Below are 19,204 nucleotides of genomic sequence, written 5' to 3' on the forward strand. Positions count from 1 at the left end.
CTCTTACGCTAGTGATAGGAAGAGGAAGATTTCCAAGCTGCATGCCAAGGAGCGGGAGAATAACCCCATGGTAGATGTACTGATGTATCAGCAGCTTATCGCTAACATCCATAACCAGCTTCTTGAGCTGATTAGGTATCTGTACAGCGATGACAGGAAAGGGATTCCTGATATCGACAAACAGGCAATGGTGGAGAGGATTCAGCTGATAGACACCATCGCGGAGTCTTGTAAGGCCATATCGTCCGAATCAGATATCAGCTCAAGCGATGATGAAGATTTCCTTAATCTTGAGGTGTTTAATAATTCGATTCCAAGGCCTCGTTTGGTAAAAGATGTCAGTTTTGATGTGCCAGAATCGATTGCCATCAATTATAGGAACAGTAATTCATCGGAAAACTGTAAACAATTCGGCCGAATTGATGAAAATGACCAGGAAAACTATGTTACAGACGAACATCCGTATGATACATTAGATAATATCCAGAATTTCAGCATTAATGAATACAGCAAACAGCCCCTAGATCATTCCAAAGATGAACCCGGAGACACCAAAATATGTGGTGACACTAGTGAAGCAAATCCTGCTGATATATCGGTGGCAGGTTCACAAAGTGTCACTTGTAATGGTAACTGTGCTTACCCATGTGAATGCACATACTCAACTGTTCAAAAGGAGGATCCACTATCAAACTATCTGGACTATCACATTGATGTTGGTGAAAATAACGAAGAATCTGATGAGAATGACGCAGGGAACGGCACAGTAAATGGATTCGAGAAAAGAGGTGAAAACGAAAGTAGTTTGAAAAGAACGAAAACTGTTCACAAGTCGGTAAGATATTCAGCGGAAACATTGGACCATGATATGACGACCTCGAGGAAATCGTCAACCCGGGATGGGGACGTGTCTGCGGCTCAAAGCTTCAACGACTTATCCGAGATGGACATGGCCTCCAGTTACTACTCCTCAACCAATTCCTTAACCGCCTTCGGTGTTCGGGAGAAGATAAGATTGTACACTGCCTTGCAAGCTTCAGAGTCGGGCTGTATCGAACACGAAAACGGTAAGAAATACACCAAGAAATCACTGAAGAAATGGCTGTCCAAGTCAACACAGAACCTCAAAAGATAAGAACAAGAAGAAAGACGGATCGAACTCCTCTTTAGCAGCACTAAAGAAGTTTCCACCAAAACCTGGTGTTAGCGTTAGAAAGCTTAGCACGGGGGTGGATATGAGGAAAACGGGCTCTGTCAGAGGTAACGACAAAAAGGAGACCAAGCAGATGAAGATCCGACTGAAGACGATGTCGAAGAGTGTGAAGAATTTGGAGAGGCGAGAGGAACAAGCCCTCCTTGAGCTCGATGAGTGGAAGAGTAGGTTTGATGGAGTGTACTCTAAAATGATGCAGGACAGCCTCAACTCCTCCGATGTACGTATGATATCTTTTAAATGATTTGAAATTTGTATTACAACGGTGCTAGTATCTCTTCTTGTGTATTGTGTAAGGACCTAGTCTGTTATATCTGAATCAATTATTTTCATATAGCTAAGCCATGATAAGTGTAGATAAATTATTTAGCAAAATGTTTGGAGGAATTTCTAGTTCCTATTTCAACCAGTATTTACAGAAAAAAATGAGGTTATTTTCACAATTAATTTAGTCAACCTGTACGGTAACATAGCTCCTGTAGATTTAGAGTAGAATATATACTAATAATCTCAAGATGTGTGTTCGTTCGTTCGCGTGTAATTTCCGAGCGGCTTAATCAAGAAAACGGTTAGAGTTATGGGACTGGTTTTTCGGTATAGTTTCGACAAAACTCTGACAAAGCCAAATGATTATGCATTTTTAAATCGGACGGTGGTAAGTGGTTTAATTGATCATTTTGTGACCAAAATGTGATATTAAAGTGTCTCACGTACTCTTCCTCTCTCCCACTCTCGCACTTTCTCTCCCATAACAGATTTGCTATACAATTAGATAATTTGGCAGGGGACCTCAAGATTGCTTATCGAGTATTACTATTAGATACGTAAGGGGCACTCAGAATTAAATTGCGGACTGTTTGTACTGTTTGTCCTGTTTCTACTGAGCGACTTCATACTTTCGCACTGGTTTAACTACGAAAATGTAATGCGTGTTTCGAATATAATAGGCGGGTTTATACTTTTGTATTTCATCAGCGATAGTAAAGTCCCGGCCGTAGGCACGGATTACACTACTAGTTGGAATATTTCCGGACGACAGACCGTCACGTACTGTACTCCGACTCGCCACTCATGATTTGGTTATGTATTTTTCAAATAACATTAATATGGATTGGTTCACAATGGTTGAATTTGGGTCTTAATTGAATCACAATTGACATATTTCATGTGCGAGGTATTCCATGTAGACAATGGTATGTGTTCCCGGAAAATTCACGCAGACGGGTGTGTTTACTACTACTTACTACTTACTTCTTATACTACTAGGTCGGAACTAAGTCCGATCTACGCCAGAAAACCCGCTGCATACATCCCTGTCCTGCATCAGGATTCGCAGCTACTCTTTAGAGTTTGTACTTTGTCCCAACTTCCCTCAGTAAACATAGACAAATAGCTTTGACGGGTATGTTTAACACTAATAAGTACGCGGCAAACCTGTCGTTGCTCATTGTCCTGAATTGAATCAGTAGTAACAACTGTAATTAATATATTTAATTAACGTAATTGCCAAGTCGGTCGCATCAGGCCTGCAATTTTCTTGAGCTGCAGCGAAAGATTGTTATTTGTCAACATAAGTCTCGCTCATGGTGAAAAAAATGCCAAAGCTTTTAATAATTGTGACATTCTATTGGTTATCTTTATCAACAACATACGACTTTATAAATTTGAAGGGCTTAATCTGGTTTATCTGAATAAATTCATTCTATCCTGGCCGTGAAATATGATATATCCACATGAAATTAAGTGAGGTCACACGTCATAACAGTCACAGACAACTGTTGTCTCAGATAATTAGTTGCATTTGCCATCGTCTCAGACAACAGAAAACGCAATTCATTTTCTGAGACGGTCACATACAACTCATAGAGGTTAATATTTCTCATATCATATGTTGCTGTTGAGTAACATTGTCACCTATTATTTATTATTAGGGATAGTAGACGGGGTTTAGTAAGGTGTGGGTAGTTTGTGTTTCTAACACTCAGTGGTCGTTTAGTGTTCAAATATTATTCAAATCAGAGCAATATTGGTACGTGGTGTTTTGCCCTGCAAAAAGGCAGTATTTCCTAAAAGTATCCATAAGACACCCAGTCCCATAAGACTCATACTCGAACTATTCCATCTATCTAACCTCACCACTCACCACCGTCCAGGCTGTGAAAGTAACAGAGAGCCTAGAATACAAGACTCTAGAAGCGGAGCTGTCCTCTACTACAGACTCTCTAAACCAGTTGAGGGAGACTCTTCAGAGTATCCAGATGGAGATGACAAGTAAACAGCAGCATAATACCCTCCTCAAGAGCGAGGTCAGCGGTCACTTTTTAAAAATGAAATATTTTATTATAAATTCAGTCGGCGTAACTATTAAGCCTCACATGGGTCATTTTACGTTATATAAATATAATGCAAAAATATTTTTAATGAAAGTGAGTAATTTCAGCTTGAGAGGATACGTATGATGGAACACGAATCTCAGAAGGTGCTGGAAAAGTGCCAAAAAGAGAACATATTCTTCAGGCATCAAGTCATGTTACGAGGAAACCTCGCCCTGCGATCTGGCACCTTCAAGTAAGCCTCAGGCTCTTTAATATCCGTCATAGCGAGACATTACTGTTACATATAATTCTAACGGCTACGTTAAGCGTTGTCTCACCGTGATCAGCCGCTGGCCGGCAGCGCGTAATTAAAACCTCGAAATTGTAGACAATGTTTCAAGGTTGGTCATTGGTCTTTCCATTGAAAGTTTGGTGTTGACACTTATAGCTCACCGTGCCATGTAAATCATAGTACAAAACATTTAGAATTAGAGAACTAAGGCCTTGTTCTCAGTGCTGTGACAGTAGCACTGTAGCACGTGTTCACCGTCTACATTGCATGGGCTCTACACGATGAATATCATCCAATATGCACTTATCTCCTGTTTGGGCATCTATGGTCCTCTGGATGTGTATAATAGTTTATATAGTATATAATATAGTATATAATATAGTATATATAATAGAACGCTATTGTTTGGGCGCCAGTTCGTGGTCTATTGTGAGCCAACATTACTACTACAGCGTGTTGGACTGCATCTTGAATGTTGAGGAGTGCAAAGTGTGACAAGTATTCGAATGTTCTTTGAATGAATTTTTCTTTTGCAATTTGAGCTCTGTAAGTTTCTAATTTGATTATTGAACAGTCATGTAAAATTTTTGAGATGATTATTAGCACCTAATTTACGGGAGCGAGTTTCGATTTTGGTTTTAACTGTACTTTTAGAGGGGAATTTCGAATCCAGGGTTTGGAGGTTCGGACTTAAAGTAAAGGTGTGTGTAGACCTGGCCTCGACAGTCGACATGTTGGTTTGAATTTTATTGTGTATTTGCGTTAACAACTGAAGAAGGGTATTCTCAGAAGATGGGATATATATAGCCATAGGATGGATCATATACTACTGAAATTGATTCTACAGTTCAAAATATGCAATTTGTTCAATTTATGTGATGGGTTCTATATTTCATTTAAGTATTAATTTGATATATTAGATGATATAATTACTTTTAAATACCGGCAAGCAATAGCACAGACTGGGATACATTTTAAAGATAAAGTGTCGCAAAAATTAAACGGTAAAGAAATTTAGAAGGCGCAAAATATCAAAGAAGCCCCCCCCCTGACTCGGAACCAGCCTGCAGTCCGTCCCATGATTCTCTAACCATTACCTGACCACTACCCCTTTCAGCTTGTTCAAGACGAGGTGGTTCCAGCTGGAAAGTATGAGCTCCCACACAATAAGTCCCGTTATTTCCTTCTACAGTGGACCTGACCGTCTGGGGCAGATCGTGCTGGCCGAGGTGGTCACGTACGAGGTCGTGACGGACACTCAGTTCAGGTATTTCATTTAATTAAGTAATTAATTAATAGATGTGGATACTGGCGGGGAGGTGATAATTGTTTGTTTACATTAATAGTGAGCACATGTTAAGCAGGCTGAGGAGGTGATCATTGTTTGTTTACATTTTAGGTCGAGCACATGTTAAGCAGGCTGATGAGGTGATACATATTTTGTATTATAGAAGGCTTGTAACACTTGTAACGCCTTCTTGTTACCCCCCTTTGAGGGCCCCGAGTTATTTTCTGAACGAAAGCTCAAAAATAACCGAGAAATCGACCTTCTTATTAACTCATTTTGATGACCGTTTCTAACCTAAAATTGCACGAAAAATCGATTTAGCTAGGTTTCAGAACCTATAAACACTTCCTTATCCCTCAAAATTGATGTTTTATAGTTTAGAATGCGAGCAACAAGCAACATATATTTTGATCCTTCGGTTCTACTGCAGCTCTTGACCTAGGGCTGAAACCGAAAGATCGAGGCAATCCTCACCTTAACTGATCGAACTTGAGCGAAGAGCAGAGTACGACAAAACACAGCAGGTAAGTCATTTTGGTGACTGTTCCTCACCTGTACAACGTTGCACGAGAAATCGATTTAAGTTGGTTTTACAGCCCAATAACGCTTCCCTATTCCTAAAATTTTTGTGTTACTCAAACAAAGAACATGATGATTCTGCAACGAAAGAACAAGGAGATCATCTCGTTAACAACTTGAACAGGTTCTATCACAATTTTCAGAGCAGAGCACGATAGCAAAGTCAAAAGAAACAAAATAAAGGTAGGTAACCAACACAATGATATAACAATCACAATAACAACTGAATTCAATTTATTCGGACGACGGGCAGCCCTGATGTGCTCCGTGATCCTGACCAATTGTAAAAGAGGTGCTATGTCACGTGACGCAGATCCGTCCAATCACAAACAGGAATAGTCAGCAGACGGGGGGGTAGGGTGGGGGTTGTTTACGATAGTCAAACAATCTTGATAGTGTGTTGGTCTCTCCCCCAACTGACTGTAGTGCTTTAAATTGTCCAGTCAGAACAGAACATTAACATAATTTTGTAGTTATTTAAGTAGACCTGGTCATTTTTTAAAAATCACTGTCCACCTCCCTTAAAAAAACAGGGTTCAAATTGACAAGTTGGGCACACACGAATGCGATGTCGCTGAGATAAGGCAACATCTTCGCCACAACTTTGTTTCCCAAAATCTTGTACCGCTTCAGATAGCCAATGGAGCGTTCCACGTGGATGCGGGCGATGCTGACTTTTCTGCTGGCTGCTACTTCTTCCGGCGTGAACTGAGTCTTGCCCCACATCCCCGCTGGGATGTTAAGTGTAACTCCTGAAATTTAATTCGCTTTTTATTCCGCTTATTCTTAACTAACCGGACGATGATTAATCACTCTACACTCAACTGATACGTGACGTTTCAACACGTTCTCTAGATGGCTCTGAAACCTTAACCACCCACAATTATGACCCTAACCCTAACACAAACCCGATTTCTAACTTAAGCATATGCTGAAACCTTAACGAGAAATTAGAAATCATAGGTCATAGCATGTTATCTCGCCAGAGGAGCATCAGTTGGGTGATTCACAATCAGCATACAAAAATATAAATACTACGATTTAAGTTGGTTTTAACTGTTAGTGTTAGGGGCCCGTTCAGAAAAATCTCATATTTCGAGTGAACAGATAAGAAAGGTAAACATACGATATAATGTCCCTCTGCTCACTCTTCCTGTTTGTGATTGGACGGATCTGCGTCACGTGACAGAACACATCTATTACAATTGGTCGGGATCACGGAGCACATCAGGGCTGCCCGTCGTCCGAATAAATTTAATTCAGTTGCTATTATGATTGTTATATCATTGTGTTGGTTACCTACCTTTATTTTGTTTCTTTTGACTTTGCTATCTTGCTCTGCTCTGAAAATTGTGATAGAACCTGTTCAAGTTGTTAACGAGATGATCTCCTTGTTCTTTCGTTGCAGAATCATCATGTTCTTTGTTTGAGTAACACAAAAATTTTAGGAATAGGGAAGCGTTATTGGGCTGTAAAACCAACTTAAATCGATTTCTCGTGCAACTTTGTACAGGTGAGGAACAGTCACCAAAATGACTTACCTGCTGTGTTTTGTCGTACTCTGCTCTTCGCTCAAGTTCGATCAGTTAAGGTGAGGATTGCCTCGATCTTTCGGTTTTAGCCCTAGGTCAAGAGCTGCAGTAGAACCGAAGGATCAAAATATATGTTGCTTGTTGCTCGCATTCTAAACTATAAAACATCAATTTTGAGGGATAAGGAAGTGTTTATAGGTTCTGAAACCTAGCTAAATCGATTTTTCGTGCAATTTTAGGTTAGAAACGGTCATCAAAATGAGTTAATAAGAAGGTCGATTTCTCGGTTATTTTTGAGCTTTCGTTCAGAAAATAATTCGGGGCCCTCAAAGGGGGGTAACAAGAAGGCGTTACAAGTGTTACAAGCCTTCTATAATACAAAATATGTATCACCTCATCAGCCTGCTTAACATGTGCTCGACCTAAAATGTAAACAAACAATGATCACCTCCTCAGCCTGCTTAACATGTGCTCACTATTAATGTAAACAAACAATTATCACCTCCCCGCCAGTATCCACATCTATTGTTCATCATGTTGAGCTCTTTTATAAATCATTTTCCCTTACCTTTGCCCCAAATATCGTAGGGAATAAGTAATCATTCCTCCATACTGTAACAAATGACGAACTTGCTCTTTCATATTTAAATTATAATCGATTGATGTTGCCTAAAGTGAAGTAAGTAAGTTAGGGGGGGGTCCACGTTAAAAAAGTTAAATTCTAAGATCGAGATTTTGGAATTTAACATTAATTACTTTAACTTTTTTAACTTTTTTAACATAAATTAAAAATCAGATTTTGGCTGACTAATCGGTTCAAATTTTTACATAATTACCCAAATTAAACTCAATTATGAGTGTTGACCTTTAGTACTAGTAGTACCTCGCTCTTGCAATTGTTTTCTGTAGTTGTAACTGATTTGATAACTCTACAAAAAAAAACACCTTGTATCATATATACACATAATTGTATAATTTACTAATATAATCATTCATATAATAGGAAAAAAGAATATGGCTTGGCGGTGTAAGTGCGGAAGGGTTATGGAAAGTCTCACATACGACAGATGTTTACGTTGCAATTTAGCGAAGGCATCAGGAGAGTCGCTCATTCGCTTGAAGGGTTCCTGTAGCTGTAATCCCTGTACCCGAACCATCTACTGAGGACACATCATCAGGTATTGATACTCCGGAGCTTCCTCCAGCTGTAATCCCTGTACCCTAACCATCTACTGAGGACGTATCAGTTGTTGTCAACACTTCAAAAAGGGCTGCTGATTCCTCAAAACCTAGAACTCAATATGATTCTGAAGACGAATCATCTGCTGATGTTATCACTACTGCGATAATAACAAGCAACTCATTCAAGAGGAGAGCTGTCCCTACTTTTAGGATTCCAAAGATTAAGAAACTGACGGTGCAAAGCAAATTGACGATTATGGATAAATCTTCATCGACGGGTCTGAAGAAGAAGGAGCATTTGCGGGCTAACACTGATAATTTAACCACGAGAACTCCCACAGTAGACAATTCTAAATTCACAATTGGACGACCAGTTGATGTTGATAAGATAAACAGCAGCAAGAAAGTGTTAAATTCAAAGAAGGAAACAGCACTTAACAAGTTGTCTACACGACTCATTGAAGGTGGAACTGCAATCAAGAATGAGAATCAGCAGGGAAATCGGGACAAATTGAACTCTAGAAATACTCCTCCAACAAGTTCTCTGAGTACAATAATTAGACTGCCAGTACACGATGGAAAAGGTGATAAGCCTGTGATTGCGAAGAAAGAGACTGTTTTAAATACACTTTCTACAAGATTCGCCACAGAAGATGGCACTTCCACGCCGAAAAACAAACTTTGTAAGGAGAAATCCGGAAGAAAGGCGCTCGATGCCGAAACGATTAAAGATAGATGCACGGTCAGGACGAATTTTGAAATTGAATTGTGGAAGTGTAACGACATGGTACCTGGCCAGATTATCAAGGCCAAAGCAATTCAACGGGTTTTATTCAGACTTGGGTGTTCTTTAGAGGAAGCTTGCCTACAGAATATATACAATATTTTCGGAGGAAAAAAATCCAGGTGTCCTACGTTATCAATTGTGCGATCCATTAGCGGGTATTAAGACTAAAATCTAAGAAAAGACGTCGTCGGATGATGAGTATTTTAACTACCCCGGAATGTCAGAATGGAACAAAGAGTACGGATGATGTGGTGCAGAATACTGTGCATCAGCCATGCCCAATAGCTAGAGTGAAACCAATCTTGTCATCGGAAACTATTCAAACTATTCCAAAAATACAAGGAAAGCTGTCTACTAATTATGTCCATGCAAATGTGACAGGGAAGCATTCTTTTGCCTTTATTTCCCACATTGCGGTAATGCTAGAGTTAACTAGATGACTAGGTCCAAGCAATTTGAAAAGTTGTGACGATGAGGAACCTGTGCATAGATCGTTGAATGAAATAAAAAATAATCAGGATTCAAAGAAATATCTAAATGTAATTGATAGCCCGGAAGATATTGAAAATAAAGTCCCTGAAGTCTTAAAAGCTTAAAGCAGGTAAAGAACCTATTGGGGTCCGGGTGTGTGAAAGTGAAACAACCAGATCGAAGTTCTGTTTCAAAACATAGATGCTCTCATAATCTAAAGAGCCATTTAGCCAGTTATATAATATAATAACATCTGGGTCCGGGACTCTAGGGCGTAAGACTCTAGGGCGTGAGACTTTAGGGCGGCGCCCTAACCCTAACCATCACCCTAACCCTAACCCTAACCCTTATCCTAACCCTAACCCCAACCCTAACCCAAACCCAAACCCTAACCCTAACCCTAACCCTAAGACCCTAGAGTCTTACGCCCTAGAGTCTTACGCCCTAGAGTCCGGACCCCGTTCAATATGTCTCAAAGTAAATAAACTCCTACATCCTACTCTATCTCTTGCTAAGTTCACTAAGTTGGTAAAATCATCTTCATTTTTTAAATAAATTTGTTTCTTAAATAGGTCCTTTTTCACAATAATATCATACAAATTAGTCCTGTGTCTACCCACTCGTCCCTTTAGTGTTTGACATCCTAGTGTAGCAAATAACAGAGACTGGTAGGCAGGTGTGTCGTTGTCACTGCGTAGAACATGACCTAGCATTGTCCACCGTGCATTTTCCACTCTCTCGGAAAGGGGCCTGGTCTGGGTACGAGCGTAGAGGGCCTTGTTAGATATTGAGCTAGGCCAATAGATGTGTAGGATGCGCTTGAGGTGCTTCCTCTGAAGAACATCTACAGACTCTAGAACATGCTGAGGTACGGCCCAGCAGCAGCAGTTGTACAGGAGCAGTGAGCACTGATACTACTAGTGAGTCGTAGAGTTTGATCTTTCTCTTCTCAGTTATCTGACTCCTCTCTGATCCCTGGCACCACAGCTTGTCAAATGACCAGAAGGCAGAGTTAGCTTTATTTATTCTATTAGTAACATCCTGCTCTGATCCAAGCTTAGTATCAAGAAGCGTCTCGTTTCTCCACTCCTATTTTCCTCTTAGTTTATTATCCCACTCGTCACAGGCACCAACTTCTTCTAAATACACTCTGGTAAACTTTGTCTTTGTGTCATTGACAAAGAGACTCCATTCACTGAGAATATTCTTGGAGATCTGAAAGATATCCTGTAACTCCTCCATATCTTCACCAATCTCCTCTACATCGTCTGAATAGCCGGACTCAAGAGGCATGTGGTTATCGGCTATTGGAGGGTTGGGTCTTGAGGGGAGGACTGCTCTTATGTGCACTACAGCTCCAGCTAGATTAAGGGTAAACAATTTACCAGCTGTGCTGTCTCCTTGGGAGGCTCCTATGTTGAAAGAGAACATCTCTGAGTCAGTAGAACACACTCTGACTACTAGAGTGGTGTTAGCCATGCGGTATTGTACAAGCCTCAGGTCGTCTCTGGAGCATCCTGCAGCTTCTAGTAGTCTGATTCTTGTACCTCTGCGGATGGTATTGAAGGCAGCTGACATGTCGATACTCACTTTGTTTCATTCAGACTCCTTCTTCATTACTACAGATATGAGCATGCTCTGTGCCTAAACTAGGTCGGCACAGCTCCTGCCAGCTTTGTAGGCAGCTTGGAACGGTCCGGCGAAGTTGTCCACAGCTCTCTCTATTCTGTTTAGCACTATCAGTGACAGGATCTTTCTAGAAACATTCAGCAGGGTCAATGGTCGTATCGACTTAACTGGGCCACGAGTTTTACCAGGCTTAGCCAGTGGTGTGAGGATGCCTGCTCCTATTGCTTCAATGTGAATGTTTTTCTCGAAAGACTCGTTGAACACACTAGCCAGCTCTTCATGAAGGAGGGGGTTGTTCAGGGCTTTCATGGCCTCGCCAGAAACTTTATCAATACCCACTGCTTTACCAGACTTGAGTTTACTGATGGCTCTCTCTCTATCTCTGCAACGGTGATGGGACTGTTAAGGCTAGATGGGGGGTCAAGGAAGGCAGGAAGTGTAGGCTCATCAGCGTCGTTGAACTCAGCTTTAAAGTACTCCTTAATAATCCTCGCTTTCTCCTCATTAGTACCTGCGATATTCCCAGCAGAGTTGTGGACGGTTAGAGCTGGTCTAACATATCCTTTGGCGAGTATCTTAGAGGCTCCAAAGTATCTCCGGGCGTCGTCTGTGTTGTTTACCTCTTCGACGAGTGTGTCAGCACTGCGGTTGTTGATATCTCTGAGTCTCTTTGTAATCTTACGTCTTAGCTGGTTGATGTTGGTCTTGACATGCTTCCTGTTGGTCGGGAATTTGTTCTGCATATAATTCGCAATCATCAGCTGCTTGCGTTCAAGTGACAGTTCAGCGATTTCAGGATCAGTACTGAAGGATTTGTGCTTTTTTTAGCCAGTTGTTTGGCCATAAGAGGTAGCCTCCCTAGTCTTGGGACATCAGGAATGTCCGAGGAAGAGATTATTGAGGAACATCTATTTTCATTACTGAATAATGATGTATGTCGTGATTTAATGAAGATTCCTCAACCGTATGATGTTAATCGTATTACAAGTGAAGTTCTAAAATATATGAACGACGATAAGGACTCGGCTGCACTATAGTGAAAATTATTTTAATGATAGACTTTTATATTCAGGTTGAATGATATAAGTAACTTCAAATTAGAACCTCAAGTTCTTTTTTTTACGTTATTACAGTAACACCTGTAATGAAAAATTTACCTGGGGACCTCAGGCTATCATGTTCATTAACATAATAGAGATTCGGCGGAATGACAGGCTGAGCGCGGCCCAGTAATGAAAAATTGGCGACAAATTTTTACTTCATTGACACTGTTTTTAATTTTGTAATATAATATATTGACACATTGTTTGAGCGATAACTTTTACATTGTAACATCATTAGACGTGACTCTTTTTAACTTTGTAATATAATATGGTGACAAATTGACTCATTGTTTGAGCGATAACTTTTATGAAATATCATTAGACACTATTTTTATTTTTGTAATATAATATCGTGACACAGTGACTCTTTTTTTAAGCGATAACTTTTATGAAACATCATTAGAATTTTATTCAGTTATTAATTCATTACGATTAGTATCACTAGATTTAATGATATAGATTATCATAGCCCTATTTTCAGTGTTGACACTGTGAATGGAATCTGTTGTTTTTTTTTAATTATTTATGAGTCAGCTGTTTATATTTCTATGAATTATAATTTATTATTGTAATGATCAAATGTATCAATTATTTATCGGTTGTACCTATGTTATATGACTGTTTTACTCTTGTCATGGGCATTCCTATATTCCTACATGTAAGACTAATGAACAAAAATACCAACGCATGACCTAAAAGTAAACTAGTCTAGAATATTCACTCCATTGCAATTTCAACCCAAATTTGAATTTATGTTAAAAAAGTTAAACTTTCTAAGCCTGAATTTTGAAATTTAACATTAATTAGTTTAACTTTTTTAACTTTTTTTAACGTGGACCCCCCCCCTAAGTTAGTTATGTTGCATAAAGTGAAGTAAGTAAGTATAATCGATTTTGCTCTCTCATCATATCTTTGTCTTTATGTAATTTTTATTTTAGCTTGCTTAACTTTTGGCATTATCGTCACTATCATGGAACTCGTTGACAAGGTACTGTAGTTCAATTAGCTCTTATAAATTCGGGTTTTGATATTTTCTATAAATCAATATTTGTTGATTTTCTGCCGTCTCATACCAACGTTATTGGATGCTCTCTAACCTTCTAGTAGTATAACAGCAGCTAGATTATTATAGTCCGGATCAAAGCCTCAATTCCTAGACTAGAGAGGGTGTCAAAAAACATTGATTTCAAATACATACTGTACAATACATAATGTACAGTGTAAATAAGTAACTATTGTTCTGTCTTCCCTATTAGAGTTCTAAACCCTTCCTCTCCCGATGTACACAATGTACATTGTACAGGGTGTTATCTCTTCTTTACAATAAAGCAGTTCTGATCCTACTTTTGGGGAATTTCTGAAACATCTGGAATTCTGGATGCCTGATCAGTACCAACGGTCAATTCGCAATTTTTGTCATCCGCGTCCGTTGGTGACTAGATATGGAAAATGACGATTCTGCTATTTAAAATTCTATGATATTCGCTACTTCCTTACCATTCAATATCATTATATTTGAGGAATCGGTTTAACTATTAAATGTAGTTAATAGTTATTTATTGTAAACGACAATAAATGTCTCGTTTGTCGAGTTATTTCGTTCTAAGTCTAAATATTTTAAATATTAAATCTGGAGCCGCCATTATTTCCCCGAACACGACATGTTGTATTGTCTCCATTTTTGTCTGGCATCATTTTAAAATTACCATCACGAAGTAATGGAATCGGCATCAACCGTGACATATAATGTTTGACTATTCAAAATATTCATCAACTTGCAGACGACTAAAAGAATGCCACATTTACCCTGTAGCTGTCGTTAAACTCGCTAACTCTTCAAGGTACCTTTGTGCATACACGGAGTGTTGCCATTTTGCACTTTTTCAATTTTCATGGCGCCACTCGAATATATGTAACATTGTAAACAATAAACATGTACATTGTACAAACTCCTATGTTGTTCGATACAATGCACCAAACTGTGATGTTGGCAACATAACAGATGAATATACTGATTCACTGCAAGTTATGCTGGAAAAGCGTATGATATATAAACATTATCCAAAATACACGGAATCTTTGCTTTGATCATGAGAAATTATTTCTGGATTCCGCACTTAATGCTCATATTCAAGAAATATTTTCCACATAATATTAACATATTAATAATATATATTATGAGCATAATTTTTTATCATTCCGTTCACGTTGACATCTTCAGGTCCCTTTGTCTTGCTTCTACTGTGCAATGTGCATATTTTGTTTGTTCTGTCTCTTCTTATTACTCCGAGTAGATAGTCAATTGTTTGGGAATTGTTAGGTTGATATTTCATTCTTTCTTCAAAGAATGTTCATTGTTCAGTTAATTCAAGTTCATTAAAGTTCTTCGTTGTTGGCACGACGAAATAAACCGCCAGAACCCGTATGTTAATGTACTGTCTTGAAATGGTTCTTCTCTTTGTTGTATCTTGTTGTTGTGGGTATTGTGAGGAACCTTGCGTCAAGACTTTTGAATACTTTGCATTAAGAATCCTGCGAGCTGACTCACATCTTAACTTGAAATATTCCACAATAATGAATGGTAAAAAAGATCTTACTTTGCGAAACCTGCATTTCCGGCAACCTCTCAAAACGGAATGTCGCAGAAATATGGCGAGAAAACCTATTGGTGTAGACTAACTAATGTTACAGAACTAGACAATTTTAATTACTGTCTAGTCCTGTAGTGTATACTGTATACCTACTATACAACTTACAAATTTAATAACAATCTAAGTACAGTGCAATTAATCAATTAAAAAGTAATTACGTGATATTATATATGAATATGTTAAATGTGTTAAATGTGTTAAAATTAGATACCACAATAAGCACGGAATACAAACCCCTCATGAGATGAAGCCAATAGTGCTGTCTGTAAGTTGCTATGCAATATGCATGTATCACATACACTTTATGTGAAGTGTTGTTGGTTACAGCTGATGATAAACGGTCCCAACTCTCACAACTAATACGTCTCTGGTCTCTAAATGTACCATTATAATATATAATATGTACGCCAACAGATCAATTTCTGGGGAACTGTGTAGTCGATATATTATAGCAGAGGCAACATTTAAGTGTGGCAAAAACAAATAGAGGCTCAACTATTCATCAGCAACAATTTATACAGCCGAGGAAGTCTTTCGATAAAAGGTTTCGGTCAGAAGTTATTTACATGGGTGGTCAGATCAAAGCAAAAGTAATATGCCAGTCTAGCCGAAACTATTAACGGACTATCAACTTATTTTTAACTCATTTGCTAGCTTGGAAGTTGAAGCATCATGAGATATTGGAATAGCTCTTACATTTGATACGAATCAAGTACAACTAAGATTCAGAGAATTGGAAACCGTTAAGTGTGTAATATTCTTGGATACTGGGTTTTTGTGGGATTGACGCTTTTTACCCTAGGGCCTAGACCATGTTCCTTTCGTCGAATGAAGGTGTTCGATTCGGTGCAGGACTTCTGAGAAACCGGCTAAAATGTTTACATTAATTACTTGGTTAAAAACCACTCATGGCTGCTATGTCATTATGAGTCTTTTTCGGAAATAGCAGTATCGCCAGGTATCGCCTCATCGAGGATGCCTTTTGGCGTGGTTATTGGCCATTGTGATTTACGATTTAAAGCAGATTTATAGGTGATTCATGATTATAAGGTGATAATTAGGTGATCCTCAAATGTAGAAAAATCATTTAGACAAGTCATTTAGACGGTATACTAGACAGGTCTAAATATTTGCATTGCGATTTGCGCATCATTTAATTCAAGGATAAAAGCCTTCACTTGTTATTTAATTTAATTGATTTATCTCTAGTACAATTGCCTAGGTTGTCCAGGAGATTTGCAACATACGTGCTGAATGCAGAGAACCAGGTTACTAGATGGTTACTAGGTTACTAGGGTTACTAGGTTACTAGCAGGTTACTAGGTTACTAATCTAATTCCCCAGGTTGTCCACGAGATTCGCAACATACGTGCTGAATGCAGAGAACGGCGACGAAGCTCAAAAGTGGCTCTCGGGGATAGAAAACCTGAAACACACTTTTTTATCCGACTTCAGTAACGGAGATGGTTGAGAGGTTAAATTTTTAGTTGTAAGTTTTATAGATCAATATTAAATTACTGGACATTCGTCAAACAGTTGATTTTATTTCAGAATTTGTTTGCAGTCTATTTCTGCACGATTTCATAACAACATGTCAGACCATAGTTATTTTATCGCTGAACTTGCTACTTAATAATCGTTTATACTGTATGTAAGCTTTTTAGTTTTAATTTCAGACTAAGTTATACATAGATTAGACTAACTTGGGAATAGAATTTGAAATTTTCACGATTTCTAATAATATCAATTAATTAATCAATGTACTCATGTTTTCGTCATATTAAATAGTAACATTGCATTTTGCATTATGATCTTGACTTCAGCTATGCTGAGCAGATGATGTCTGTCGGTTTGTACTATCGGTTTGTCTGTCGGTTTGTGCGTTGATGTTCCATAAAGATACAGAAAATGTTACCTCATGTACAGCATTTCATTTCACAATTTAAATTAAAGCAATTTTACACGCAGTAACTGTATTATAATCACACTAATAACTTTTAAAATGTAAATGGACTTTAAATATATTATATAAGTACACATCATATTGTTTTCAAAATTCATTCCATAAATTTGCAATTACAATTATTTACATGCATGGCATCCGAAGCATGGTATTTTAATTATGTTAATACTTATTACTGAATTTATAGAATATTGATATTTATTAATTTTCAGATAGCGTATTTGCAGAAATTAACAGTTGTTATTGTTTTAATCTCTAGCTCTTTCAATTAGGGTAATCGATAATTTGAGTTAAAATTCGTTGAGATAACGACATATATCTGGGAATTATTTAGAACTGGCCGGGATTTGAACTGTTAACATTATAGAATTTTAGCGGGGCAGTCCTACTCATAGATGAACAATTAAAACCATAATTAAATATACGGCTATATTTGAGGTATGACCGCGGAAAATACCATTTACTATTTCCGACATATTAACCCTAGGTTTATATCGCCATTTTACTGATTCGTTTAAGATAAATTTAATTTTAATTGATTAAAAAGGTAAAGGATTAAGGAAGTTCCTGGGGTTTTCATTATTTTTCAAAGTCAGAAACTGATGGTTTCATAATCTTGTGTCGATGGTTTTTACTTATAAATTGTTAACGAATAAATAAATTTCGAGCACTATACTGTAAGGAATACTTATAATTTTAATTTTTAACATATTAATGCATACTTAAAATTAATTTGAATACTTTATATTTTAATCACTATCATTTCAGAGGACTTCATCTTTTTTGATTAATGTAATTCAGTTTAATTCATCTAAACGGGCAACACTTATTGACATTAATCACAACTTATGTTTGATATAAGTTTAAACTAATCACTATTTAATTCAGTTCACTATATTTTAATGCAGTTAATCACTCAATTTACCAGTTTAATAATATTTATGTTACATATGATTTAAAATATTTGATTTCCGATAACTATACATATTACAATTAATAGAATGATTATTTGATAACAATAAATTGATTTTAACGGAAAATGAAATTCCACCATGCAATTTAATTTGATTTGTTATTATAGATGTGTTACCGTACAGTTATATTTTGCCTAAATTTCTTAGTTTTATTGTGTCATCATGGCATGCAACTTTTTGTTAAATTTCTCACTCGATCAATTATTTGATAATTTGATAATCAACCATCAGATAATCTATCAAAACGATTGATTTAATCACCAACCAATTTCAGCACTTATTAATCCTAAACAATCACTAAATCACTAAATAGGTTTAATTAAGTAATTGATTATACTAAATAATTAACTAATTAGGTTATGGTAGACCAAGACATACAGAGTTTACATCTTCTGTACCTAACACACAACCAGAAAGCTAGCTACTCCCAACTATGCCAGTACTTCTCCGCTAAGCTACGCTCGGCCAGCTTCACGGACGGTCAGTATCCAGTTACCACTCTATCCAGTAACCACTCTATCCAGTAACCACTCTATCCAGTAACCACTCTATCCAGTAACCACTCTATCCAGTAACCACTCTATCCAGTAACCACTCTATCCAGTAACCACTCTATCCAGTAACCACTCTATCCAGTAACCACTCTATTCAGTAACCAATCTATCCAGTAACCACTCTATCCAGTAACCACTCTATCCAGTAACCAATCTATCCAGTAACCACTCTATCCAGTAACCACTCTATCCAGTAACCACTCTATCCAGTAACCACTCTATCCAGTAACCACTCTATCCAGTAACCACTCTATTCAGTAACCACTCTATCCAGTAACCACTCTATCCAGTAACCACTCTAACCAGTAACCACTCTATCCAGTAACCACTCTATCCAGTACCCTTTAGAGTCCTTTTATATTTTATCAGTTTTTTTCCAAGGTGTTCCAAAATTTTATATTATCCGTTATCCGTGCGGTACCCCCCGGCCCCCTTACCCCCTCCCCCCTCCCTCCCCCCAGATTAGAAGTTAAATAACGGTTACTCTTACTTTCAGATGATATCAAACACTTGCTGACCATTAAGACGAAGATGTCGTATGTAGTGTACGCCTGTAAAATGCACACTTTGACTGACGCTGATACCATACTTGACAAACTCAGTAGGTTCAGAATTTACATAAAATTTCGCATTATTCGTGCATATTTTACATAATTATTCGCATATTTTAT

General features: G+C 37.9%; 3 protein-coding genes across 5 annotated transcripts in view; all 3 read left to right on the plus strand.

Annotated features, from left to right (window-relative positions):
• Nucleotides 1-18,118, plus strand: part of LOC134816703 (uncharacterized) — a 105,161-nt gene extending 87,043 nt beyond the window's left edge. For both annotated transcript variants that reach the window (XM_063825662.1, XM_063825663.1), the window contains exons 10-13: nucleotides 3,367-3,519; nucleotides 3,654-3,781; nucleotides 4,938-5,087; nucleotides 16,387-18,118. In XM_063825662.1, coding sequence (XP_063681732.1) covers nucleotides 3,367-3,519; nucleotides 3,654-3,781; nucleotides 4,938-5,087; nucleotides 16,387-16,513 — 558 coding nt within the window. In that variant the 3' untranslated portion in view covers nucleotides 16,514-18,118. The remainder of the gene's footprint in view (nucleotides 1-3,366; nucleotides 3,520-3,653; nucleotides 3,782-4,937; nucleotides 5,088-16,386) is intronic.
• Nucleotides 1-19,204, plus strand: part of LOC134816708 (serine/threonine-protein kinase Tao-like) — a 585,630-nt gene that overhangs the window by 192,488 nt on the left and 373,938 nt on the right. The window lies entirely within an intron of this gene.
• Nucleotides 18,314-19,204, plus strand: part of LOC134816700 (uncharacterized) — a 65,389-nt gene continuing 64,498 nt past the window's right edge. For both annotated transcript variants that reach the window (XM_063825660.1, XM_063825659.1), the window contains exons 1-2: nucleotides 18,314-18,459; nucleotides 19,030-19,134. In XM_063825660.1, the coding sequence (XP_063681730.1) occupies nucleotides 18,339-18,459; nucleotides 19,030-19,134 (226 nt within the window). In that variant the 5' untranslated portion in view covers nucleotides 18,314-18,338. The remainder of the gene's footprint in view (nucleotides 18,460-19,029; nucleotides 19,135-19,204) is intronic.

The sequence above is a fragment of the Bolinopsis microptera genome, chromosome 6, assembly GCF_026151205.1.
Source record: "Bolinopsis microptera isolate Bmic1 chromosome 6, MBARI_Bmic_1.0, whole genome shotgun sequence".
Classification (NCBI taxonomy): domain Eukaryota; kingdom Metazoa; phylum Ctenophora; class Tentaculata; order Lobata; family Bolinopsidae; genus Bolinopsis; species Bolinopsis microptera.